This window comes from Cynocephalus volans, chromosome 11, assembly GCF_027409185.1.
Source record: "Cynocephalus volans isolate mCynVol1 chromosome 11, mCynVol1.pri, whole genome shotgun sequence".
In the NCBI taxonomy this organism is placed as follows: Eukaryota; Metazoa; Chordata; class Mammalia; order Dermoptera; family Cynocephalidae; genus Cynocephalus; species Cynocephalus volans.
In genome coordinates this window covers 27,666,334-27,692,968 of record NC_084470.1, presented here as the reverse complement: position 1 = coordinate 27,692,968, position 26,635 = coordinate 27,666,334, and the positions used below count along the sequence as shown (strand labels likewise).

The window sequence follows — 26,635 nt, the reverse complement described above, 5'->3', positions numbered from 1 at the left end:
TCCTCAAGGTTCATCCAGGTTGTGGCATTTTGCAGAATTTTCTTCTTTTTTAAGGCTGAATAGTATTTTATTGTATGTATATACCACATGTTTAAAATTCGTTCATCTGTTGGTGGACATTTGTTTCCACACCTCTCACTATCATATTGTGAATAGTGCTGCAGAGAACATTGGAGTGCTAACATCTCTTTGAAATACTGATTTCAATTCTTTTATATAAATACTCAAAAGTGGAGTTGCTGAAATACAAGGGTACTTTAAAAAGTTTGTGGAAAAATAGAAGTATAAGATAATATGAAACTTTGCGTGAACTTTTTGAAGACCCCTTGTATGTGTATGGTAGTTCTGTTTTTCATTTTTTTGACGAACCTTCATACTTTTTTCCATAGTGGCTGCACCATTTTACATTCTCATCAACAGTGGGATATACCTGTATCTGCTCATCTGTGCAAAAGGAAACATAGGAAGTATAAACAGACTGGTTACATAAAGAAGGTGGTACAGAGATATTAAAAGGGTGGAGAGGGTATGAATTCTCTGATTTTACCTTTTTTCAATAGTTTTGACTATTAGAAATAAGGTACTGTTTCATATGCTCAAAATTAATAAGGAAGTGGGGCGGAAATCCTAAAAGGCTCTTGACAAAAAGAACTATAAACACACATAAGACTAAAGACAAAAAAGAACTGTACACAGATATTGTAGTTCAGTAGATTTTGTCACAGTTGGTATGGTTAGAATTCCAAGACTACTCTGTGTATTCTAGAATAAAGCAAATAAGTAAAGATGATTATGATAATGAAAGTCAGGCTTTTTACTGTCAGAGAAGGGAGTTCAAAGGAAAGGGAAAGGCTGGAATGAGTCCCTGAGGATTTAGATTGGAATCGGCAGGTTCAGCATGAACTCATGATTTTTGACATACATACAGATAGACATAAAAATATAGATGTGTGTGTATGTATATTCCTTAACTCTGTTGTGAAGGCTGAGAAGCTATAACACTTATAAATCCTATTGGTTAATAAAATAAACTAAAGCTCTCTGGAGAAATGGTTAATTGCAGTGCTGGGGCAGGGGAAGTATAAAGATAAGCTGGAAATATCTTGTGCCAGAAAGCAAGGAAGTACTCAAAAATTGATGAGCACATGTCAAAAGGACATAGGAGTCGGCCTATTCAAGTGTCCCTAACACAATTGGGACGATTTGAGCAACAAAATGATAGTAATGGATTATAACCAATAAAGTAGGAAATCCATGATATAAAAAGTGTATATGTGCACATGCATGCACACACACAGATACACAAATAGGAAAGATAGGAAGGAAAGTTTTTCCTTTCAGTAGGATTCCACATAACACATGTAGATGGAATGATAGGATCAGAAAAATAACCATTTGGTAATCCTCATGGTAATAATTGTTTCAGGCAAGAGTTATGTAGTGAGCAAAAAGATGATAAAGTACAGGACATTTTGCTTAGCCTTAAAGTATCACCTTACATGATATTTATTTCTTACAAAGCGAAAAATAGTAACTTGATAGTGGGAAAATCTCACAGATACTACTGTAGCCAAGTGATCAAAATTAACGGGACAAACAATATTGTATTAGTTTGCTTGGGCTGGCATAACAGAATACTACAGTGTGGTTTGTGTAAACCGAAATTTATTTTCTTACAGTTTTTGGAGGCTGGAAGTCCAAAATCAAAGTGCTGGCAGAGTTGGTTTCCGGTGAGGCCTCTCATAGCTTGATGATGGCCATGTGATTGTGTATGGCTACGCTACTATGCTGGTTGTCAGGTTACAGCAATAGCTAACTGGCTATGCTTATTGTATGGCTAGGCCATTTCTATTCTTAAGGCTAGGGGTTAGGGCCCACAGACCCTTCAAACCCGTTGTACAGGCTGGGTCACCAGACTCCTCACATGCGGGACCATGCTAGATAATTGGCAAACGATTCTGGGAGCTGTTGGCAGATGACACAGGCTCAGTCCTCAGCAGTAGCAGCAGAAGCAGCAGCTGCGGTGGCCTCTTAGGGCATCCCAGGGGCACTGGCAGCAACAGCCTCCAGCAGTAGTAGTGGCCACCCCCCTGCCCCCCGGGATCAGAGCCACTCGTCCTTTGTATAGGTCCATAACCCAGGACACCTGGATGCACATGTGCAATTACATTAGACAATAATCAAGGAACACCTGGGCACACGTGCATATTTACGTCAAATGCTCAGCAAGATTCTGAACGTCTGAGGGGCCCTGACCATTTTCCTCTATTTTCCCTACAGGCTGCCTTCTCATTGAGTCCTCACACAGCCTTTCCTCACATGGCCTTTTCTCTTTGTGCTTGTACTTCTGGTGTCTTCCTCCTCTTATGAGGATACTAGTTCTGCTAGATTAGGGACCCACCCATAGAACCTCATTTAACCTTAATTATTTCCTTAAAGGCCCTCTCTTCAAATACAGTCACATTAGTTTAGGACTTCAGCGTATGAATTTTTGGGGGGGTGAGGGTACATAATTCAGTTCATAACAAATATGATATGCCTCTTGATATGATGTATTGAGAAGGCTACAACATTACTTCTGTGGTGTTCCCCCTCCTCCACACAAACAAATCATCTGAAGCTAATGAGAAAAATCAGACAAACCCAAATTGTAATTTGTAAAATAGGGATAGTCTACAAAATAACCTGCTTGTCCTTTTCAAAAGTGTGAAGGTCATGAAAGACACAAAGACTGAGGAAATGTTTCATATTTAAGGAGGCAAGAGATAAACAATTAAATGCAACTTGTGATCCTGGATTGATTTTTTAAAAACACACATTGTAATTGGTAGACACATCTCTTAATTTAAAGATGCCACTCTTTTTCTTGTTTCCTTATTTGTTCACAAAGTCAGGTTGATTGTCCTATAGAATTTCCTATAGTCTGGGTTTTGCTAAATGCATTCTTTTGAAATAGTTTAATATGCTCCTCTATCTCCTGTCTTTATTATAAATTGATGGATAGTTCTAGAGTACTGGCTGAACATTATCACTTGGGGAGGTTTTTAAAAAAAGTTTTCTCCTAGGGACCTACCATCCCTGCGGATTCTGATTTTATTAGTCTGGATTTCTGACCTTAGGAATTAAAAAAAATATATTCCCAGGTGATTTTTAATGTGCAGCCAGGATTGAGAACTATTGCTTTAGACTTAGTTACCACTGGTCTGGAGACTTGATCTGATTCAGCTTTAACTTTTTTGGCGAGAATACCTCATAACACTTGTATTCTTAGGAAGCATCACACCTGTAGCTGATTCTGAAATCCACCCAAGTTTGGGAGTCACCGCATTCCATATTGCCCTTTAGATGATGAGACTGAATTTTTGTTAGTGATTTTGCCAGATGTAGTTGGTGGAAAAACTAGCATCTTGCATATTATAGGAGGCATTTGTGGATGTTTCTGAATATTTTGTTATCTATGTGATCTTAGACATATTACTTCAATTTGGACCCTTTACTTTGTGTTTAAAATGGAGTTAAACCTACTTCTTGGGTAATGCAGTATTTCATAAGAACATGCTTACAGTGCCTTTACCTTCCCATGCCAGCATTTCTTCATTAGTAGGGTTGAATAGTGATCCTAAGCTGATGAGACCTGCCCTCTCTGAGACACTTGCCAAGTTCTGTTCCTCTCCTTGCCAGCAGTGTAGATCCTTGAAGAGCTTCAGCAAGGACAGATTGACTTTTCCTGCTTGTATGGCTGCTGTATTTGCCAATAAAATATAGTGTCTGGCAATTGGAAACCTTAATCTCTGCACTTTCAAAGGTGAAATATGAGGGTACTTAAAAAAACTTCGTGGAAAGATTCGTATTATTTTTTAATTTTATTTTTCCATGAACTTTTTGAAGAACTCTCATACATGGACTTGCTTGGTCCTTTCAGAAGATCTATTTAATTCATAGAAGATCAAGTAAGTTATTTTTCTGATCAGTTATGTTCTCTTTTTATACTGTCAGTGAAAGATCACTTAAAAGGCCATGTGTATGCCTCAGGATAACAATGCTATTTTGTTGCTATGTAATTGTCCATTAAATATATATTTTTTCTTTAATAGTTGTTTTGATGCTGGATGTTATTAAGAAATTTGCAGAGGATAAAACCAGGTCATACCCTGGTGAAGATCTAGTGTGGGTGTGATGCAGAAATTATACTTAGTGTTACTTTAGGGCAAGGGAACCAGTTTTTAGTACCTGCCATACATAAGACACTGTGACACACATTTTTATAAATAGTATTTCTTTTAGTTCTTGTTGAAATCAAAATAAGTATTATCCCAATTTTCCACTGAGGAAAGAGACTCAGAGAAGTTAGGTAACTTGTTCCAAGTCACAGAGCTTTAATGATGTGGAATTGGGATTACAAATTCGGATCTAGTCAAGTCTGACCTTGACTAGAGCAGTGGTTCTGAAAGTGTAGTCCCTGGATCAGCAGCATAAACATCACCTAAGAACTTGTTAGAAACATATATTCTGGGACCTACGCCCGACCTGCTGATTTGGAAATTCTGAGGATGGGGCCAAGTAACCTGTATTTTAAAAAGTCCTCTGGGTGATTCTGTTGCTGACAAGTAAATTTTGAGAACCACTATACTGGAGGGTTTCAATTTTCCCTCCTTTTTAAAGCTATAAAACCTTTTGTTTAAATACTTTTGCTGAAGCTGAAACATATATATAAAGGCTATAAGCTGTTGTATTTGAAGTTGGGGTGGGCCTGGGACTTTGTCCTATCTTTCCAGCTCTGGTTTGAAACCTGGTACATTGTAAAATTATCCCACCCAGCTAAGAATGGTACATTGTGTGGATATAAATGAACTTACATAGTGTTACAGAAAAAAACTGGATGCCTTACTCTCAAGCAAAAAGATTAAAGAAACTTGGAGTCATTTGGACATCTTTGGGACCAAATTTCACTACTTCTAATGATAGTGTCATGGGCCTTTCTACAAATATGGCTTGTAGATAGGTGCCAAAAGTACAAATTCTACCCGGATTGTGTTTTATGCATGTAATAAGGTTCTTCAGTAATTACAACTTCATCTAGGTGGAATTATTTAATGTCATTTACTTTTGGCTTTAATCAACAAACAATTGCTTCTTAAGTTGAGTAGTTCTGCTTGATTTCTGTAAGTCACTATGAACCTGCAGTTCTTGGTTTGGAACTGCTGTCGTCAGTATTGTCTTTTTGGAACTGCTGTGTCCCTTTTTTTTTCCCCCGCCCATGTGTTCCTTCTTCTCATTTGTATCATGGAATTGTATGGTTTGACGTTAGAGTTCCCAGGATAACCTTTCCTTCCTTTGCCATTACTGTTTTACAGCTGTGGAGAAATGCCCGGTTCTTACAAATTAAATACCACATTGCATTTTCTTTGGCATTAGATGTCTTTCTGATTATTTACAAATGAAAGTTGGAAAATTTTTATTGTCAAGAGTTGATTTGAAAAACTTTTAATATCCCTAACTTAACACTCCTCAACTTTGCAGAGATGAAGTCTTTTTGGTTTTTACCCATGGCTTGACTTCTGTTGGGTAATTTGGACTACTTTGCTAATTTACTTCTTAAAATCAGATTTCTATCCATGTGCTGAATGAGGTGACACTTTGTTTAAAAAAAAAAAAAAGCTAAATTTTCCCCAGGAATATTATATAAGACTATTGTGTTACCTCATTTTAGAAGGTATTTACCTATTAAAGATAAAGTATTCTAATGTTTGAGTTTCATGTAACTATGCCCTTTAGCCTCGTCCTCTAGGCCAGTAGTTGTCAACATACAAACGTGCTGTTATTCTATCTTAAACAAACAAGCAAAAAAACCTTAAGCATTGTTTTATTTGGGAATAGTACTTCTTACAAAAGGGCAGTTGCAGAATACAGAGACCTCTGCAATAATTACTTGTTTTTTCGTACAGTAAAAGAATGGGTGGGATCCAAGGAATTGCAGCAGTAGATGGACAAATCAGGAGCATCTCAAAGTTATTTTCAGGAAATTAGGGCAACAAAATGCAAAGCTAAAATTCCTGATCAAGGAATTCTTATAACAGCTTAAGGATTGCTAAGTTCTCCTTTTTAGTGGTAGTGGGACCTATTACTGCAAATCATTTACTTCATCACAGTAAACATTTTAGAAGGTAGTTTTGAATCACATGTGTCTACCTGTGAAGTTCAGGGGCAAAATGAGGCAAATACCTACAAAAACAAACACAGAAACCTGACCAGAAAAACCCCTCAAATGAGGACAAAGTGTTTTCAACAAGCACCTGGACTGGAAAGACTAGGAGATCATGAAATATTAAATACAACTGTATATCCAAGACCCATTTTGTGTTAATATATGGGCTATCGAAATAGTTTTACATCTGTGGCTCATCCCCATTTCTATATTTATATAGACAAAGCTGGTACTGCTTTGTCCTTTAGGGTCTATCTGCTGTGCTAGGCTGAAACCACTGAACCAAGTTTTCTTAGTAAGACTAAGAATACTGCATCTAAGCACTCGCACAAACCAAGTCTGTCAGCCCGTTGGAGTCAGCTTCCAACTCTGCATTTATTTTATGCTGCTATATCTTTTATATGTGTTCTTTCATAGTTTTTCTATCATGGAACACAGTAAACATCTCAAAGCATTTGCATCTGGTTATGCTTACCCATTAGTATTACTTTTGTGCAATGAAATGAGACCAGTCACTGAACAAGTGCACATAGTGAGGATTATACTATCTGGATAGAAATCACATACAAAAACACGAATGTGGAGATTTCACTAGAAACCTCAGGGATCTACCTCTTTAGTCTGTAGTAGATGGCTATGTGCCAGGTCAGATCCCTTCACTCATCACCCCTAATCTTGGACCCCAAAACAGGGCTGATGCTTTTACTTTTGAACCTGGGGTCCTCAGAATAAGTGTGGGAAGTCCATAAACAGTATCCAAGAACCATGTGAATCTGGTTGAAAACAGATGGTACAATAAATCTACACTAACTGACAGTTAAATTCATGTTACAAGAAAACTATCTTTAAGATTTATTTTTATAACCTTTTTTTTTTTTTTTTTTGTCTTTTTCATGACTGGCACTCAGCCAGTGAGTGCACCGGCCAGTCCTATATAGGATACGAACCCGCGGCGGGAGCGTCGCCGCGCTCCCAGTGCCTCACTCTCCCGAGTGCACCACGGGCTCGGCCCTTTATAACCTTTTTAAGCAGAGAATGCATTCCTTGGAAAGATTAGGGATTGAGATTAAGAAAACAGGCCTGGGTAAAATTATTATGACTGCATCTGGAGTTGATTGTGCCTGCCTTGGAGAGAAGCAGACACTGCCACAGCTTTAGAGGACACCTGCTGTCTGAGGCTCAGCAGACCAATTCACCTGCCATGCAAAGTTGCTATAGATCCAAGTAATAAAAATCCTGCAGCTCATCACGAAACAAGTCCCATTTATTGTCAGAGACTGTCAGGTCATCATCCCTACTTGCAGACAGTGCATAAGCAACATCTCGCCTAGCTCAAAGGTGACAACTTCTTCATTGTCATTAGAGGGATTGCTGTTTTCTTTCCTAAGTGAGCTTCCAGAATTGGTTTCTTCTTTGAGCCCAGTATCTACTTAATGTTCCCACTTTCTGTCCCTGTGGCTTCACTGCACCACCATTGGGGTAAGCAGGCTTATAAAAACACTTCCCTCCAAATGGGCAGCTTCTGTGCTCATCATCACAGTACCTACATGCCTTGTTGCTCATTGCCTCCTTGTATTTCTTGGTAAGTTTTTGCTTCTTTCTACTCCACTCAGTACTCACTTGGAATGGCAAAATTAAATGTGATCTGACATTCTGGGCAGGACTTTCTAATTGATTAGTACTTTCCCATTTGTGAACACACTTGAGACGGTAGATGTGGTTGCAAGTTAGAGAATATCTTAAAGCAACCCTTCATATATTTAGAGAGTTATCATGCCCCTTCAGCATCTAATTCTTTATTAAACAAAATCATCTCATTTCCTTCTCTTGAGATTTTCAGCTCATTTGGGCCCATGGAATGCTCCTGAGGTGTTTTATGTAAAGTATGATCAAATGTAGACACTATCTATGTTCCAACTACCAAAGGATTACTTGAAAAAACATTTCGTGAGTACAGACATTTTGTGAGTACTGGATATTGGGTACTAGAGTTAGCAATTTCCAATATTATGATAGAAAAGTGTATTTTAATAGAAAAATTATTATGTCTTACTTTACTCACGTTGATTAGTAATTTGTATATTGACCAACTTGAGCAAATTATATAAGTACTATTGAATATGTACATATAAATATTCAATAATTTTTGGGAGAAGAATAGCTATTATTTGAGCTCTTATTACTGGTGAGTAAAATGCTATATTAGTGGATTTAATCTTCAAACAACTCTGTTTAGGCACTATTATCCCCATTTTATATAGGAAGAAACAGATTTAGGAATCTTAGCAATAAAAGATTTTATTAATCTCATTATCATTGCAGGAAGTGTAAATGTATTTGATTCTTCTTAATTTTGCTTTATGATCTCACAAAATAAATATGTCAATTGGTTTAGTTCTCATTGTTTTTAAGATTTAAGTCATTTTGAGGGGAATCTTCTCCAGTATTTAACTTAGAAATGGTTCAGTGAAGTCTTTCCCCATCTCAGTTAGTTTTATAGACTTGATATAAGGACATTTCAGTAGCTCTAAAATGTGTACAACTTTTATGAAATTCCCAGTTTTTTCTCTAAGGCTTTAAATTTCTTAATTATGTAAAAATATTATGCTATAAAATAACTTCAAGACTTTGTTTTGCATGAAAGAAAGGTAATCTGTCTCTAATTTCCTCAGAATTTTTAGTCATTAATATTGCCTTATTAAAAGTAGAAAAATACTACTGCTCTTTGCTGTAAGGTATTTAAACATTCAATAGTGCCTTTTTAATAAATGGGGTTAGAAAACGTGTATTTGGTCACACTGAGGGAATAATGTTTTCCTCTGCTATTTACCACTTTTTGGAGTAAATACAAAGATTCTTTATGCATACAGGTGTCTTTACTGACACTTTAATAATGCAATCTATCTTTGATCTCCTTTGTTGTCTAAAAGAGCTGTTGCTTAAAAAATTTTCGGGAAAGATTTTATTCTAAAAATGTTGATTTTCCAAGGTTGAAAACATTTCACATGAAAGCTTAAAAATGTGTAACTTGGCAGTAAGATGATCATTTTAGTTTCAGTATTATTTAAATCACGTGGATATGTGGCAACTGAGATAGTTTCTTAAGTTTCAGTACTGGGACCTTTTGTTTTCCTTTCTCCTAATTATGCAAAACTTTTTGTCTGTGTAGAATCTCAGCTTAGGACCCAAGACAAGTCTGAATTGCGGATTTATTGCTAGAATTATGTTAAACACCTTTCCCCCCCCAATTATTTAATGTATTTTTGGCGGCTGGCCAGTACCAGCACCTGAACCCTTGACTTCGGTGTTATATCACTGCATTCTAACCAACTGAGCCCACTGTCCAGCCCTGTGTTAAACACTTTTTCGAAGATACTTGTTTATGAAGCTGCATCAAGTAGGGACCATGATTACTCCCATCTCTGTGACTTACTCTACTTGTTCACAACCCCTTCACTAACCTGTGCATCCTCTGCTTGTCTGGCCTCTTGCTTCTCGTTTTTCTTCTAGTTTAGTAATAGCTCGTTAAGTCTGACTTGCTGTCATGGTGCTTTGGAAGAGTAGCCAGGTGTTCTTTCTGGGAAGATAAGAAATGAGCTGACCAAGGGGAGTAAAAATGGGGAAAGCTTAGCTGTTTCTTGTCCCTTGTGTTAAACATAATCAGTTTAGAGGATTATGATTATGTGTAATCGTCAGGATCTGCTAGAGGACATCTGTTTTACTTTTTTACTCTTATGTTGGTGGAGAAATAGCATCCTTTTTATTTGATGTAAACATTTTGTATTCTAGCTGGCACTGGTGGCCTCATTTTTGAAATGTTCTTTCTGGGAAAATAGCATGTGGTTAGTATAAAATTGTCTTACTAGGACTAAATACTCATCATTAGTCTGAAAATATTTTTCTAACTCTGGAAAGTAAGTTGCTGTGAGTGTTTGGATTTTTATACATTATTCTAGACTGCCTTAGAGTTGTTTCATATATGTAAGTAATATCCCTTGGTTTTATTTCCTAGGTTGCACGTTTTCAAAAAATACCTAATGGTGAAAATGAGACAATGATTCCTGTATTGACATCAAAAAAAGCAAGTGAATTACCAGTCAGTGAAGTTGCAAGCATTCTCCAAGTAAGTGGTTAGTGGGGAGGAAGGGAGTAAAATCAGTCACTTAGACTCTATAAACCAGTGCTGTCTAATAGGATTTTTTTCAGTGATAGGAATACTCTGTTCTCTGTTGTCCAACATAATCAGAAGTTAAACATGACTATTGAGCTTGAAATGTGGTTTAACCTAAGTTAAACCTGACTGTGTGACTTTAAATGTGGCTAGTGTGATGTAGGAACTGAATTTAATTTCAGTTTATTTAAATATCTGCATGTGGCTAGTGACTCCCTGATTGGACTGTGCAGTTCTATATCATTAGCATTGCCAGGAACTATTAATGCTGTGTAAGGATTAGTTGGATTAGGAAAATAATCGATTTAATTATTAACATAAGTAGCATTAAGAGTTTATCTTTTTTTATAAGGGTTTTCTAAGGTAAAGTAAAAGCTAAATACAAGTTCAGAACTTCAAATAAATTTTAATTGCTTTTGTAATTTAATCTCTTCATAGTTTTAAAAAGCACGATCTATTAAAACATGAAGAAAATTTTTTTTATATTTCCTTCAGACAGTCATATTTTAATGATGCAATTAAAAACATTGGTATTCATTTTTGAGGGTTTTTAAAAATTGTATTCTGTTTTAAAATCATTTATTTTTAATATGTTTAAGTTTCGAAAGGTTCAGTTATCAAACTCTGTTATAAAGCTTTTGACCAGGGCAACTAGTTAGTTTGGAGATGCAGATAATTTCATTTGTTGATGCTAGTTACAGTAATAAACCAAGAGAGAAACTGAAGAATGTAGGTGGTGTTCATAGAATATAAAATGTCCAAAGAACAAGTTCAAACTTATTACTTTGAGTAATTTAAGAAGCAAAAAATTTTGACCTGAATAATTACACAATCCAAGAGCAAAAAGTAATACCAACCTTAGGATTTTGATAGGCTTAGAGAACAAGAAAGGCGTTATGTTCTTGAAAAGAAACTAATTTTAGAAAACAATTAAACAACAATGAAAAGGAAAAAAGCTAATGAAAATGTACGTTTTGCTTTCTGTGAGACTTATTGCTGGTTTCTGTTATTCCTTTTTCCCCATAGGAAAACCTAAATTTTTTATTTTGAGTTATAATTTACATGAAATACAATACACTTATTTTAAGTGTATGGTATACATTTTGACAAATGTAACCACTGTGGCAATTAAGATATAGAGCATTTTTATCACCAGAAAAGCTCCCCCATGTCCCTTTGCAGTTAATTCTTCTCAGCATATCAACTGCTGGTCCCAGTGGTTACTGATAAGTTTTCTGTCACCATGGACTAGTTTTGACTGTTGTAGAAGTTACTACAAATGTAATCATACAGTATGTACTCTTTTGTGTTTCTATTTTGTTCTGTGCTAACATTTTCAGAAGTTTTATATGTAAACTCTTTATAGGCTGATCTTCAGAATGGTCTAAACAAATGTGAAGTTAGTCACAGGCGAGCTTTCCATGGCTGGAATGAGTTTGATATCAGTGAAGATGAGCCACTATGGAAGAAGTATATATCTCAGGTGAGATACTTTTATTCCTCCTCTGCTGTGTAATTCACATGGGCTTCTGTTATTTAGTTGTTTACTGTGAGATAATTTATAGAGAAAGGAAATAATTTTTAAAATGGTTTTTACCTAAAAATTTCCATTTGCTAGGGTTTACTGTTAGGTTGGAATTCCTATAATTTTTAGTTTGTAAATCTTAAGGAGCAGCATTTTCTGTATGGATATATCACATGAAGGTGATACTAATGAAAGTAGTTTTCTTTGCAGATAATGAACTTACACTTTTGCAATTATAGGAATGCTAATATTTTTTCGGGTAATCATGCCACCTTAGAAAATTAGTAAATGTAAGTTAGCTAATTTAAATCTAGACTGCCTGGGTACAAATTATACCTTCATTTATTACCAGCTGTATAATCTTTATTATCCCATAAGCCCTATCTATAAAATGATGGTAATAACCTTAGGAGATAGTAAGCTCTCAATAGATGATAGCTGTTTATATTTTATCATTATCCTAATCTTTTAGGAAAGACTTATTGTAGAATTTTTTTCTTATCTTGATAATAGTTATGTTAGTGTAAAAGTTTACAGGATCCTGTGGCCAGTTTCAACTAGTAGTGTTGGTTTGCTAATAAATATTTTTTGCTAAAAATTTCTTTTTAGTAAAGAAAATTTCTGTGCTTTCTAACCTACGGGTTCTTTTTTTAAAAAAGGTTTTAGTTTAAAGGGCCTTGCCTGCTAATGAACCTGCACTTACCAATCTTTGCAAATGTTCGTCTAAAGTAACAAAACTGAAATTTTAAAGGTTAAAAGGATCTTGTATGTACCTGTCTTGTTTTTATGGAATTTTTTTATATGAATATTTGTATCCTCACATTTATCACATTTCCACATTACTTGAAACATCAGCAAGTATTGAGATAGTTTACTCTAGATTTATAAATTTTAATGATTTGGCTGATCAGTCTGTTTTACTTTATTGATCCTATTATCAAAGCTAAATACCTGTCTCTTGGGATTTCTGTGAGAATTAAATTGAACAATGCCTGTAATGTAGTTAAGCACAAGCAACAATTAAAGTAAATATTGTTAATCATAAAGCACTGTGCGACTCTGCTCCTGTACAGAGAACACTGAATTTGTTGTTCTGCAAACATCTCTCTGGTGCCTGCCATCTATCAAGTGGTGTGCTTAGTACTATGGCACATCTTTTTTACAGGAAAATAAAAAAAGACCCATGGGCCTTGCCCTCAAAGTGTGATGTTAACAGCTAACATTTGAAGAGGATTTATGGTTTACACAGTGCTTTAATATACATTCTTAGTTAATCCTTACCATAATTCCTTGGTATAAGGTTCCATTTTACCAGACAAACTTTGGCTAAAAAAGATTAAGGTGACACACAAGTGACAGGAGCTGAATTCAAACCTAGGTAGTCTGACTCAGTCAGATTATGGTTTGTCAGTCCTGAGCCATATTGCAGTTGTAGTTTTATTTTGCTATAACAGTGGATTTTTTTCAGTCCTTTACTTATTAGAATTGGGGAGTGCCTAAAAAATGCTGCAGCCTGGGCCCTATACCCAAAGTTCTAATTTAATTGGTTTGGTGTGAACCTGGGCATTGGTATTTGTTAAAAGTTTCTCACGTGACTCTGAAGCAAGATTGGAGCCATCGTTCCAGGGAATGGAGCCTGAAAATGGGGGTCAATGAGAGATGGTGGTGTGTAATCGCCTTGCTATGGTATCTAGCGCTGGGGCCACCAGCTAGGATGGATTCTTTGTAGCCCAGTTACTTTGCAACTTTGACAGTGATATACCACTTAAGCAGAGAAAGAAATTCTGGCATCAAAGCTTTATGCAGTAGGATGTACAGCTAGAATTTGGGGTGGCTCTGGTGCCTAGTCACTTAACTGCTGCCTGATTGGGTTGGTGCTGTGGTCCTGTTTCTTTAGATACTATTTCCTCTGCTAGATAGATACCAGGAAAACCAGCCTTGAGCCTTCAATTTCTTCTGTAAAGAGGACCTTACTGTATGTTCCTAGCTGTCTTTTGAGGTTATTCCTATGGTGTGTGGGTCAATCACAGAATTGTAATCTAACAATTTACTTACTTGAAGAATGTTTGTATCTCATAATTTAGGCGTTCTACCCAGTGCTTAACCTAAATCTTTAGCTTAAAATTATTTCTTTTTCTAGCCTTAGTAGAAACTCAGAACGCTCATGTTTATTGAATTAATATACTAGAAATACATGTATATACTATAAGGAATTTGAAATTTCTTAGTTTTAAGTATTGATATTTACTATTTTTTTCTGAAAAGGAGCTGTTATGAAGCTTTTAAATGTAGCTAAGTATAAACACTTTTTTTAGTTAATTGAAGAAATGTGTAAAATAAACCAAATGTAGACTCTTATAATTTTCTAATCATTCCTTTACTTTTTTTTAAAGCATTTGCTGAGATAGAACAGATCAGTCACTCATACAAAACAGTGTTAAATTGCTGTTTGTTTTTACTTTCAGTTTAAAAATCCCCTTATTATGCTGCTTCTGGCTTCTGCAGTCATCAGTGTTTTAATGCATCAGTTTGATGATGCTGTCAGTATCACTGTGGTAAGAAAAAATATATTTTTAATCTGTTGATTAATTGTATAAGTTGGGATTGGTTTTTATTTTGGAAAATGAATTGAGAAATGCTTCATTTTTTTTGTTCATATCTAAATTCTGCTTTTAGTTGCAGTAATCTTGAGTAATATTCAAAGGTCAGTGATTGGCACAATTGAAAATTATTTAACAATCTGATATTTCACAGATATGAAATATTCATAATAATTTTCCAATTAAGTTTTAAATTTCTTTTACTTTCCGGTTGAGAATATGTTTTGACTACTTGTATATTAAAGCCTGACATAGGTGAAATTAAAAGTATTCTTTAGGTACACAGTATATTTACAGTGTATGATTTTATTCTTTCCAGATAGGTTGTTCTAACTTTCTTTGAATAGTTTTCTCATCTTTTTTTTTTCTTGCCCTGTTTCCTTGTATAAAAATTTATAAAGCATTCATTAAAACAAATGTGTTAGGCTTCAGAACATAGTAGATATTAATTTAGAGCTGAAGTTCTTGAATTGTTGCTTGTGGACTCCCAGGAGTCCCTGAGACCAATTCAGGGGATTTGAGAGGTCAAAATTATTTTAATAATACTAAAACATTATTTGTCTTTTTACTATAGACTTTTGCATCAGTGTCACAAAAGCAATAATGGTAAAACTGTTAGAGCCTTAGCACAAATCAAAGTAGTGGGGTCAAACTATAGTAGTAGTCATTCTTCATTTCACTGATTCTCTTAAGAATGTTTTTGATAAAGCAGTAAAAATAAATTTCATTAAATCTAGACTCTTGAGGATGTACATTTTTAATAATCTGTGTAATGAAATGGGAAGTATGTGTAAAACTCTTTTGTATATTGAAGTGTGACAGATGTTTCAAGGAATGGCATTTGTTGTGAGGTGAACTAGCTCATTTTACTTGGAAGAATGATAGACAAACTATGGTTATTAAGACTTAGGTAACTAGCCAGACATTTTTTGGAAAGTGAGTTAAATGAGCCTATCCACACCAAGGAAAACAGCTGACAGATTTTGTTGCTAATGATAAAATTCAGGTTTTCAAGCAATAATTAGTGTTCTTATGCACTTACTGGGTTTTTATGTACTACCATGAGCTAGATAGCTTCCTAATATTTAAGATTTTATTCTAGTAAGATCAATAGTGATTTCAAGTGTGTTCTTGAAAACTGTTAAGAAATGTGTCAACATTTGGAAGATTTGAATAACCAGGTGAACCATTATTTTTCAAATGACCAGTGCATAATGCCACTAAATCTTCAGTGGTAAAAGATTCAGTCAGAGTGCAAGATAGATCAGTGGATTCTAATATAACATTATGAAAAGTTTATTGATATTGTTTTAGTTTCTTTGTTGCAAATTATTTTTAAGTTTTGGTGTAATAGCTAAGAAGAATATCCACAATCATCTGAAAGAGCTGTTAAAATTCTTCTTCCTTTTCCAATTGTTTATCTGTATGAGGCTGGATTTTATTCAAATACTTCAGCCTGAACACATATTGTAGTAGATCGAATACCACCTTTTTATTAAGTTAGACATTAAAGATAAAAAAATTTGGAACACTGCCACTTTTCTCACAATTTTTTTTTTTTTGGAAAATATATTCATAAAGTTATTTGTGTTAAAAAGTAATGGATTGTTATTTATTTTTTTAGATGAGTTAATAAGTAGACATTAAAATCGAGTAATTGAAAAATTTATATGGTGAATATCAGTAGATAAAACCCATATAAATGAAAGCTGGTCCTCAATTTGTGAAAGCACAAAGGGGTCCTGAGATCAAAAAGTTGAGAAGCTGTCCTGGGAACAAATGGAAAGCCACTGTAAACTGCCAGTTTCTTTCCCCACAGGCCCCAAGGCAAAGTTGTTGTGATTTCTTCACCAGCTGATCTCAATATTTAAAATCTGTTATCTTGTGATAGTAGATGGTCAGAAAAATAAAATAAAGTTAATGGTTATTTCTCAAGTTAATGTCTGATTAAAAGGCTGTTTCTTTGTTTTGTTTAGGCAATACTTATCGTTGTTACAGTTGCCTTTGTTCAGGTATGTAGTCTATTTTGCCAATGTAAAAATGTTAGTTACTTGCTTAAAAAAATTAAAGTGGCTTATGGCAGAATCCGTAGTTATTGGTGGGTGGTAATGACCATCAAAACAATTTTTTCTTTGTTTCTGAAATAATTTTAGATTCAGACAACTCTCGGGGAAGTTTGTGGGACTAAGGAACTGCTTTGATTTAGGTAGTGAGATGATGAAAATCTAGTATTTTATTTGATAGTGTTAAAAATAACTGAAGCAGATGGAAACAAAAAGAATAGTAATAGAAATAAAATCCAGGAATAAGTTTTTTTTATTTTTCCAATTAAAAAATTGGGCCAGGTTTTATAGTTTTATAGCACTATTATGTTTTAATACCTATTACAGGTAATTCTGGATGAAACAAAAAAAGAGCAGAGAATTAAAAAGTCAATTTATGAAGTAGCGTTTGAAGAAAACCATAGATCTCTGTGACTGATTCCCTTAGTAGAATGGTGTACTTGTCTACTGAATTTATTACTTAACCTTACTTCATTTGAGTCTTTTTTGGGGAATTAAAATCCTTTTAATCACTGTTGGTAATCTCCTCCTCCCCCTTTTAAAAAAATTCCTCATTTCTTCACAGAAGGGATGTTCTGATCTGGATCAAACTTCCTATTTGGCATAACTATTGAAAGAGTAAATAAACATATGCAAAGGAGTCCTTTTTAGTAATTATTATGAATAATGGGGAGATAATATCAGGATTTCTATTAACAGGTGCAGGCATAAATAAAAATGTAGGCTTGGTTTTATGTTTATTTAAATATCTGAAACTTCTATAAGATTTTAGAATAGTGTTTCAGAATATCAGCAGGACTCATTTTTAGCTAAAACATTGTTAATGAGACTAGAAGGATTATTCTAGTTTAGGGAAAAATGTAATACTGTTGTATACTCCTGAAGTTCATGCTCTTGTGAATCTTAAGACTATATTTTGAGTTATTGTGGTTATTCTTACATCTATGATTTATTCCATGAGTATTTACTGTCTCTATTCTGGCCTATTATGGTATCTCTAACTTAGTAATTTATTAGTTTTTTAGTAAAAAGTGTAGAAAGCCAGTTGGAATCACATTATTTGCATCAAGATTGTGTGCTCCGTTAGTAGGCCATAAGGCTTCCTGTTTCCCCTGGGGGGAGTCTTCTTGCGTTTAGAACAGACAAATGTTGCCCTTGGGTAGGTAGAGCTGTTAGTCTAGCATAGTTTATTCCAGGCTGGGCATTGTTTTAGGCAGCTAGCTATTGTGGGTAGTATGATCCTCTGGACCAGTAACTGGAACCTTCTTACATTTTTAATAATGTGTCATGTGTATGGAGTGCCCTTCCTCAGAAGGTTTTCTACAAATATTTTCACTGCATATGGGAGACCTTAGTAGTTTGTTATCTTTGCTACGTAGAAAGCCTTATCCTCAAAAAAACCCCCACAGAATTGTGATTTTAACGTAAGTCAGTGTGGAATTTTACACAGACATAGTGTGTTATACACTTTAGATGCAATGGCTCATCCCAACTGCTAAGTATCTTTATGATAGGTTCATTTGATGAGAAACTTAGAAAAGGATTAAAACATTATGAAAAGCCTAGTTTTAAATTGGTAGGTCTGGTTTCTTGCACAGATGTGACTTCTTTTCCTAAATGTGCCTGTAAAACCAACCAATATTCTGTAAACAGCAATTAAAAATCCTCTTTAAAAAAATCCTATTTATTGTCAGTTGAACATATCATAATGCTTTGTCAAGAAACTCTTTATTGAAAATGTATCAGAACTTCTTAATGCTTTATCATTATTTAGTGTTTGTTTTTTACCTATGTTTTAGGAGAAGAGTATTTTATTTTATTTTTTATATTTACATCTACCTTTTTTCCCATATCTCTTTCTTATCCCCATGCCCCACACCATTATTTTTCCCAGCCACAAACATAGCTAATTGTTTTATATAGTCATATAATGATACCATCTTACAATAAATTTGAAAAAATGTTTAGGCATTCAAGATGGCCATCAGGTTTTTGGTCATTTTGATATAGAGGAATTTTTTTAGTTGTAGGGAATAGAGGCTAGGAAACCAGAGGAGGTAGGTAAAGATTGGACAGCTTCTATATTGTCATTTATTACTAGTATCTAGGTTTGGTAAATATTTTCTAGGCTTTTATGGATTTTTGGGTAAAACTTTCATATTAATGTTCTTGGTGTGTTTGGTTGGGGGTGGTGTCTTGTAATTTTTATGTTTGTAGATTTTCCTTTCTTACACGTGTCCCTCTTACCTAAGTAGAGATTGATTTAGTTCTAAGTTATTGTCATACAGCTTTGCATTTTCTATTTGAAGTTTGTGATAGGTGTGAATTTTTTTTTTTAATTTAATTTTATTTTGTCAATATACAATGTGGTTGATTATTGTGGCCAATTAGGTGTGAAATTTTGACTAGTACTAGCACTGCAGTCATTTCAAAACAGTCCACCTTTCACCCCACTAATTTCCCCTCTCCCTTTTAACCTTAGGTCAAAGTATTGGTTTGCTTAGTGCAGACATGAGACAAAAATAGCAGTGATGTTACATGAAGCAAGACTGCTCATGGAAACGTGGACTAAATAGTGTAATGAGGTGAAGGATATCTCTGATCCTAAGCTATTGGCTATATGGGTAGAAGAAGGATGGAACATTGTAGATGTAGGGCTCCTGAGAATTTTCCCTTTTTCAGGTTGATGTCTATCAGTGTAGGGTGTGTCAAATCTTACTCTTTATACTATGTTTTTTCTGAGCAAACTTATTCTGTAAACCATTGCAGTTAGCATGGATTTAAATCCTCAAAGACAGTTAATTGTCTTTGACTTCTTTGGTCATTAAACACTAAATGTAAAATTATCTTAATTATAAGGCTAATGGTCTTAACTTTTGATGACTCAGAATTATATACTCTTTGGACACACTAATCAGTTTTCATTTACTTCTAAAGTAACTTGTTTGCAACATTGAGTATTAAAATGTAAAATTGGATATTTATCAAAATTGTGTAATCACTATAATTTAACATTTTTTAATAAGAGACAAGTTTTTATGGGTAGGAATATAAGCACAAGTAAAGGAAAATATAAGAATTGGGGAAAATTTTAAAATAATGATTAATATTTAAGTCTAAGTGGAACATGTTAGTAGGAACATACATAATAAATGTTTTTTGTTAATATTAAGTTCTTTTTTTTGGAATAGGAATATCGTTCAGAAAAATCTCTTGAGGAATTGAGTAAACTTGTGCCACCAGAATGCCATTGGTATGATCCTTTTTTCTGATATGGATTTCTACACCTTTAAAATAGAAGTTGAGTGTGGTTAGTATAGTATACATTGTGGCCCTAGCTTTGTCTAAACAGAAGGAAGAAACTATTAATATGACTTAAAAAATTCCTGGTCTGATCAATGTAGCAAAAATTGCACTGTTAAATCTATAAAGTTCTAGCTGGCTGATAAGCTCAGTCGGTTAGAGCAGGGTGCTGATAACACCAAGGTCCAGAGTTTGATCCCTGAATTGGCCTGCAAAAAAACCCCAAACAACTTGAAAGTTCTAATTTTGAGATTCTTGAGACATGGATTTATTAAACAGATTTTTTTTAGTGTGTGAGTATATGCCAATACTTGATATAGTGATGCACCATCAGATTCAGATTATTTAGAAGATTGCTTCAGTTTTCACATTTTACTTTTGAACAGATCAGTTTTTCTGATGATTTTCTGTGATCTGAGCATCCTAATTAACAAGAGCACAGAAATGGTCTTTTTTGGTTCTTCTTGGAATTAACTTATCTCCTTGGAATTGGCAATACTTGTAGAGGTTGAGTATTCCTTTTCCAAAATGCTTGGAACCAAAAGTGTTTTGGAGTTTGGATTTTTTTTCGGAGTTTGGAATATTTGTGGAGTACGGAATAATTGCGGAGTACATAGCAGTTCAGCATCCCTAATCCAAAAATCCAAAATCCAAAATTCTCCAGTGAGCGTTTCCTTTGACACTCAAAAAGTTTCGGATTTTGGAGCATTTTGGATTTTGGATTTTTGGATAGAGATGCTCAACCTGTAATAGAATACATCTTCCCTTAGGCAAATCTACCAGAAATAATTTTTTTGGATAAGTGGCATGGTTTTTGTCTTTTAACCATGGTTGTTTCTGTTTAATGTTACAGTGTGCGCGAAGGAAAATTGGAGCATACACTTGCCCGAGACTTGGTTCCAGGTGATACGGTTTGTCTTTCTGTTGGGGACAGAGTTCCTGCTGACTTACGCTTGTTTGAAGTAAGTTTGGGGATCTGCTTGTGAGAAATGAAAATATTTGGATGTAAATTAAAGGATAAACATTAGCAGTTTTAAGGATTAACACATAGTTGATTTGAAACATTTGGCTGTCCAATTTAAAAAGTAACATGTGTAAACATTTTTTTCCTTAAAATATATCTCTCCTGTAAAGTCTTTTGTGATATCTGTAAAGCTCAGTAATTGAGTAAGAAAACTTCAAAGAATAGGGTATGGAAATTTTGAGAAGAGAGAGTTTACTTCGATTAAGGTGAGATCAGAGAATGCCTCAGAAACATGACTTTATCAGTGATAAATTGAAGAATAGTACTGGACAGAGATGGGGAAGACAATGAAGAAACAATGAAGTATTCAAATGACTGTGAGTGTCCCACTTTATAATATGGGGACTAGAGTATGTTAAGGGTAAAAACGGTAGGATGGAATTAGATTTAGGAGGACCTTGGATACTAAGCTCCACTTCAGATTTTATTGGTTAGGAATTAGCTCTTGAGGGTCATGCACAGCTGGCAAATGATATTACCCTTTATTTGGCCACAGTGTGTAGAATAGATTGAAGGGCTGGAGAATGGAGGTAAGCACCTAGTTTGAGAGGCTCTCATAGTCCATTAGCATGTCAGTCTCATCTACTATTGGAATTAACAAGCTGTTTGTTAACATATACAGAGCTGTCAGTCTTTAAATACAGTGTGCCCCTAAATATGAGTGTTATCATTTAGAGGCTATTGAAAGCCTGAAGAATCTTTCAAACTATAATAAGAACAAACTTCACTTAATCTTTAAGTAAAGGTCTTTTTTCAAAAACTTGAAATTTATACTTAGAAAGATATCAGATTGTCTTAATTGGATAAAAGGGAATAATTGATAATATAGCAAGTGTTGGGAACATTATTAATTTTATTTTATTACTTTTTTCCCCTTTGCAAGTCTTTATATTTCTTTTTTACTCTTCCTTTTCTTCTGTCTCTAATATTTACTTTATGACAGTAAACTAAATATTATTCTTTTTCATAGGTAGTCATGTCACTTGGCATAAATTATCTTCCCTCTTCCCCAAAGAATCCTAATTTGAAATCATGGAATTTATGCCATCTTTTATTCTGGAGTGCTTCTCTTCCTTTTCAGAAGGAGACCTCCTTGGTGGGGTAATCCGCAGGTGGTATTTCCCAGTGTTTGAACAATTTGAGTAGTATAATGATAAGAAACTTCAGAACGCAATTTGGCTTAGTAAAGTATTTTACGGTTTTCATTTAAATAAGGGTTAATTGATTTGATCAATTATATCAAAGTTCATGTGCAAACAGGAATAAAACCTGTCAGTGTATGGATTAGTATGTATTTTATCACCTCAGCAAATATGAGGGTACCTCAACAAGTTTGTAGAGAAAGGGAATTAAACAATAATATGAATCTTTCCATGAACTTTTTGAAGAAACTTGTATATATTGAAGACTTACCATGAGTTCAGTAAGAAGGAATTTTACCTTATAAAGTTTGATGCTGTAAAAATCATAAGCATATGCCTTGTGGAGCAATTTATTAGTTGTTACTCTTTTTTCCCTACTTGTTAATTTTCAGATATTTCATCGGCTCATGTTTTATTCTGCAGTGCTGTAGCTAGGTTGATTTTGTTCTAGTTTATCTGCTTTCACATGTATAGTTAAACATTTTTGATTCCCTCTACCTTAATTCTGCTCTACTTGTTTTGCCTACTATGTGGTACCCTAAACAGGCTTTTATAACTAATTTGACAATAGATTGAAATAACTTCCCTAAAAGATTTGAGTCTTTCATCCTCTAAAAGACTTAAGTGTACTGATTTAAGATATAATAAGGCTGATAAGTAGATTTCTCTTCTGAACATAGAAGCTGCTAGCTTTTTGGAATTAAATTGGATTATTAGATTTTGTTTGCTAAGTTTGGATGTGGTGATCTCTGAATGATTATGTGTGGCTAGCTGGTCACTTGGTATTGTTGCATGAGATAAACTCTTCATTATAGTTTAGAGGAACCAGAAAACTCCTCAGTCAGCCTTAGGATATTATCAGTTTCTCACAGACAAAGCACATGGGTTTCAGTTTAGAGAAAGCAAGCTCCTGGACTTATGTAGAGTATAGTTCTTTTCTTGTGGTCTGGGCCCAAGGCCAAGGTTTCCACAACTCTCTGGTTCCTGTTATAAATTTCAGAGCTTGCAGATTTTGGCTGTAAACTTGCCTGGGTTCTCAGCAACTTCTCGTCAACATGTTCTGTGGCCTGACTGCTGTACAACTTTTATCTGGTATCATCATCTCTTCATGGGCTGTGTCCTAGCTTTGGGCTGCCATAAAAAATACCATAGAATTGGTTTCTTTAGCAACAGACATTTATTTCTCATAGTTCTGGAAACTGGAAGTCCAAGATCAAGGTCTGGCAAGATTCAGTTTCTGGTGAGGGTGCTCTTCCTAGCTTGCAGGGGGCCATCATAAGGAATAAGGATCTCAGCCTCATGACCTCATCTATCTCTAATTACCTTCCAAGGCCCCATCTAAATACCATTACATTTGTGATTAGAGCTTCAACGTATGAATTTTGTGGGGCACAGTAATTCAGACCATAACAGGCTGAGACTGCCATTTTGTGAACACTTTTTAAAGGTAAATATCGTTAACTTAAGGAATTGTATGTAGTTTTTCTTGCCTGAGTTAGTGTTCCATACGCTACTGAGTGAGCCAGTATAGTAGGTCATCCCTCGGAATTTGCAGGGGATTTGATTCTAAGATCTTCTGCAGATACCAACATCCATGGATACTCAAATCCCTTATATAAAATGGCATAGTGTTTGCACATAACTGTGCACATCCTCCTGTATACTTTAAATCATCATATTTAGATTACTTATATTTCTAATAGAATGTAAATGCTATGTAAATTATTATTATGTTGTATTTTTAAAATTTGGGTTATTTTTATTGTTATTGTTATGTTTTATTGTGTTTTTTCCCCTGATATTTTCCATCTGTGGTAGGTTGAATCTGCAGATGTGGAATCTGTGGATATGGAGGGTATGTGTTGGTGATAGTAGCCTTTTCAGCTCAGTTGCCTGAGAGACACTGGTGGAGCTGGAAGAGTAAAACTTGGAGGAATTGAGCTTCGTGAATGTTTTTTTCGTTTTGTTTTCCTGAGAGTTTTTATTTTAACTTTTAACAGTATTTGAGTAGAGGCACCATTGGATAATTAGTTGGTGATAGCCATTGGATTGGTCAGACAGTAACTTTAGAGGAAGCAGTCTTGCATAACAGTATATTTTGCCTTTGTGAAAACATAGCATATTATTTATATTGTTACAGGTAAAGTCTGTATAAACATTTGAACAAAGAATTCTTTGTAAGAGAAAACTGTGTAAGAGTCGGAGTAAAAGGGGTTTTTTGATCTGTTGAAAATATTTTTTACCTCTCTTAGCTATCACTTTCTAACTAAGCCCAATACATTGCGTGAAATGATAGCCAGACTTTCTTTTACTTGGAGCTCTCAATAAGTCCATCGACACTTTCCGTTGTGGTTTGTGTGCTTAGAGCTGGCCTGCGTCATTCTGTGGAATTGTCTTCAAATCTAGACACTGGGGGCAAGTGCCTTCTTTTTCTTTCTTTTTTTTAACCCAATTTTTAATCTGATGATTTTCTTTTTTATTTTTGGAATGACTAATCTGATGATTTTCTAAATGTATCATACTTCTTTTAGACAACTATCGCTTGGGCTAAGAACAAAGATTAAGTCATTTTATAATACTAGATTATCAGACCATTTTAATCTGAGCAGAAAGTTGAGCTGTTTAGGAGTCACAGTCTAGAGGGGCCAAGCTCAGAACTCTAGACTCAAGAATAAGTCAGTTGGTATTTTATTGTGAGCCATTTTTTAACCTTGTGAGTCCAGGCGCTTTGTTAGCGGATGGTAGTTTGGCTCAGTGAGTTGTTTTTGGTGTTTCTTCCTGTTACCTAGTTCCAAGGGGAAGTGAAAACCAAAAATAGTGGGTGTGATTGAAGAAGCACAGATTTACTTTGGCTGTTTACCATCTGAAGGACTCAGTGATAGTCTCATTGACTGAAATCCCACTCAGTCATTATGTCCCTATCCGTGAGGCTCACGTTCTTGTACAGTCTTTTGTTAAGAAACACTAGCAAGGGGATTCCTCTGTGTTGGGTAAATCCATTAGTGGAGCTGTCTTTCTGTGTCATAGCATTCTGATTTTCTGAGTTATAAAATACACGTTCCTTTTACTCAGTGAAAAACTTCATATTTTGGCAAAACCCAGGTTGCAATTCTGATTCAATTTGCTATGTTTTTTCAAAAAAGAATCTTCAAATATTCAATGGAATATAAGCATGCAGTGATATTTTAAATTTACTTATGTTGTAATTAAGCTAATTTAGGCAAAATATAATCTCTTTTTTAGGAAATCAGTCTACGTTATTAAGACATTTTAGCCATTCAGTGAGTATTTGAGTACCATGTACAGAACACTATACCAGGTTTCAGGGCTAAGAAGAGAAAAAGATACAGTTTGTGTCCTTTCCACTGGGAGACACCAACTTGCAAACAACTATGATTCAGAGAATAAAATGTGCGTGTTCATGAAATGAATTGACCATGTGAACTTAGGCAAACCACTTAATTGTTTTCAAACTTCAGTTTTCTCAGAGTGACATAGAATTGCCCGAGAGTAATTCATCCCAACTTTTAATGTACATAAGAATCATCTACCTACTGTTTTGGCAGATCTAGGATGGGACCTGCGATTCTGCATACCTAATCAGGTATTAGGTCATGCCAAAAGTGTAGGTCCATCCAACATAATTTTAAAAAGATTTTTTTGAAAACATCTTTATTAAGATTAATTCAGTATCATGCAGTTCACACGACTGATTGATTGGTAGCGATCCACACCCTTGACCTTGGTTTTATAACACTTAGCTCTAACCAACTCAGCTAACTGGCTAGCCCCAGTTCACACATTTAAAGTATACCTTTAAATGGTTTTCAATATATTCTAAGTTATACACTCATCACCATAATCTTATTGTAGAATGTTTTCATCACTCCTCAAAGAAAACACTTAATTTTTTAGCATTTACTTTGTATTCTCCCCAACTTTAGCAGCCACAAAGCTGCTTGCCACTAAAATACATTTGCCTATTCTAGAGATTTGATGTAAGTGGAATCAAACAATTTGTGGTCTTTTTGTCTGTCTTCTTTCACTTAACATAATGTTTTCAGGGCCGAGCCCGTGGCGCACTTGGTAGAGTGCTGCGCTGGGAGCGCGGCACGCTCCCGCCGCGGGTTCGGATCCTATATAAGAATGACTGGTGCACTCACTGGCTGAGTGCCGGTCACAAAAAAAAAAAAAGAAAAAAAAAGAAAACATAATATTTTCAGGTACTTCATTCACATACCTCATTGCTTTGTATTGCCAAATAATTTTCCATTGTATGGATATGAGGGGACTTTAAAAACTCTATCGAAAAATAGAATTAAAAGCTGTCTCATGAATGCAATGGATAAATGATCGAATATCTTCCTTCTCAGATGAATTAAAATAATGCTTTTTAAAACTATAATATGCTTGCCTAATATACTAAATGCCGCCCTTTTTAGAAATGAGCTCCTCTCTCTAAATTCCTCAAAACTGTTTCCTGTGAAAACTCTTGCAGTCACCGTTAAGAAAAAATAATGTGAAAAAATAACTTGTAAGTTAGAAAATATACTGGTTGATAATTTTAGTTTAGTTACTAATTTACAATCATATAGAAAAAAA

At 34.8% G+C, this 26,635-nt stretch overlaps 1 protein-coding gene across 1 annotated transcript in view; it reads left to right on the top strand.

Annotated features, from left to right (window-relative positions):
* The window catches only part of ATP2C1 (ATPase secretory pathway Ca2+ transporting 1), a 124,148-nt gene that overhangs the window by 23,083 nt on the left and 74,430 nt on the right, over positions 1 to 26,635 (top strand). The window contains exons 3-8 of the mRNA XM_063115361.1: positions 10,218 to 10,328; positions 11,743 to 11,859; positions 14,367 to 14,456; positions 16,478 to 16,513; positions 19,756 to 19,817; positions 20,721 to 20,829. Coding sequence (XP_062971431.1) covers positions 10,218 to 10,328; positions 11,743 to 11,859; positions 14,367 to 14,456; positions 16,478 to 16,513; positions 19,756 to 19,817; positions 20,721 to 20,829 — 525 coding nt within the window. The remainder of the gene's footprint in view (positions 1 to 10,217; positions 10,329 to 11,742; positions 11,860 to 14,366; positions 14,457 to 16,477; positions 16,514 to 19,755; positions 19,818 to 20,720; positions 20,830 to 26,635) is intronic.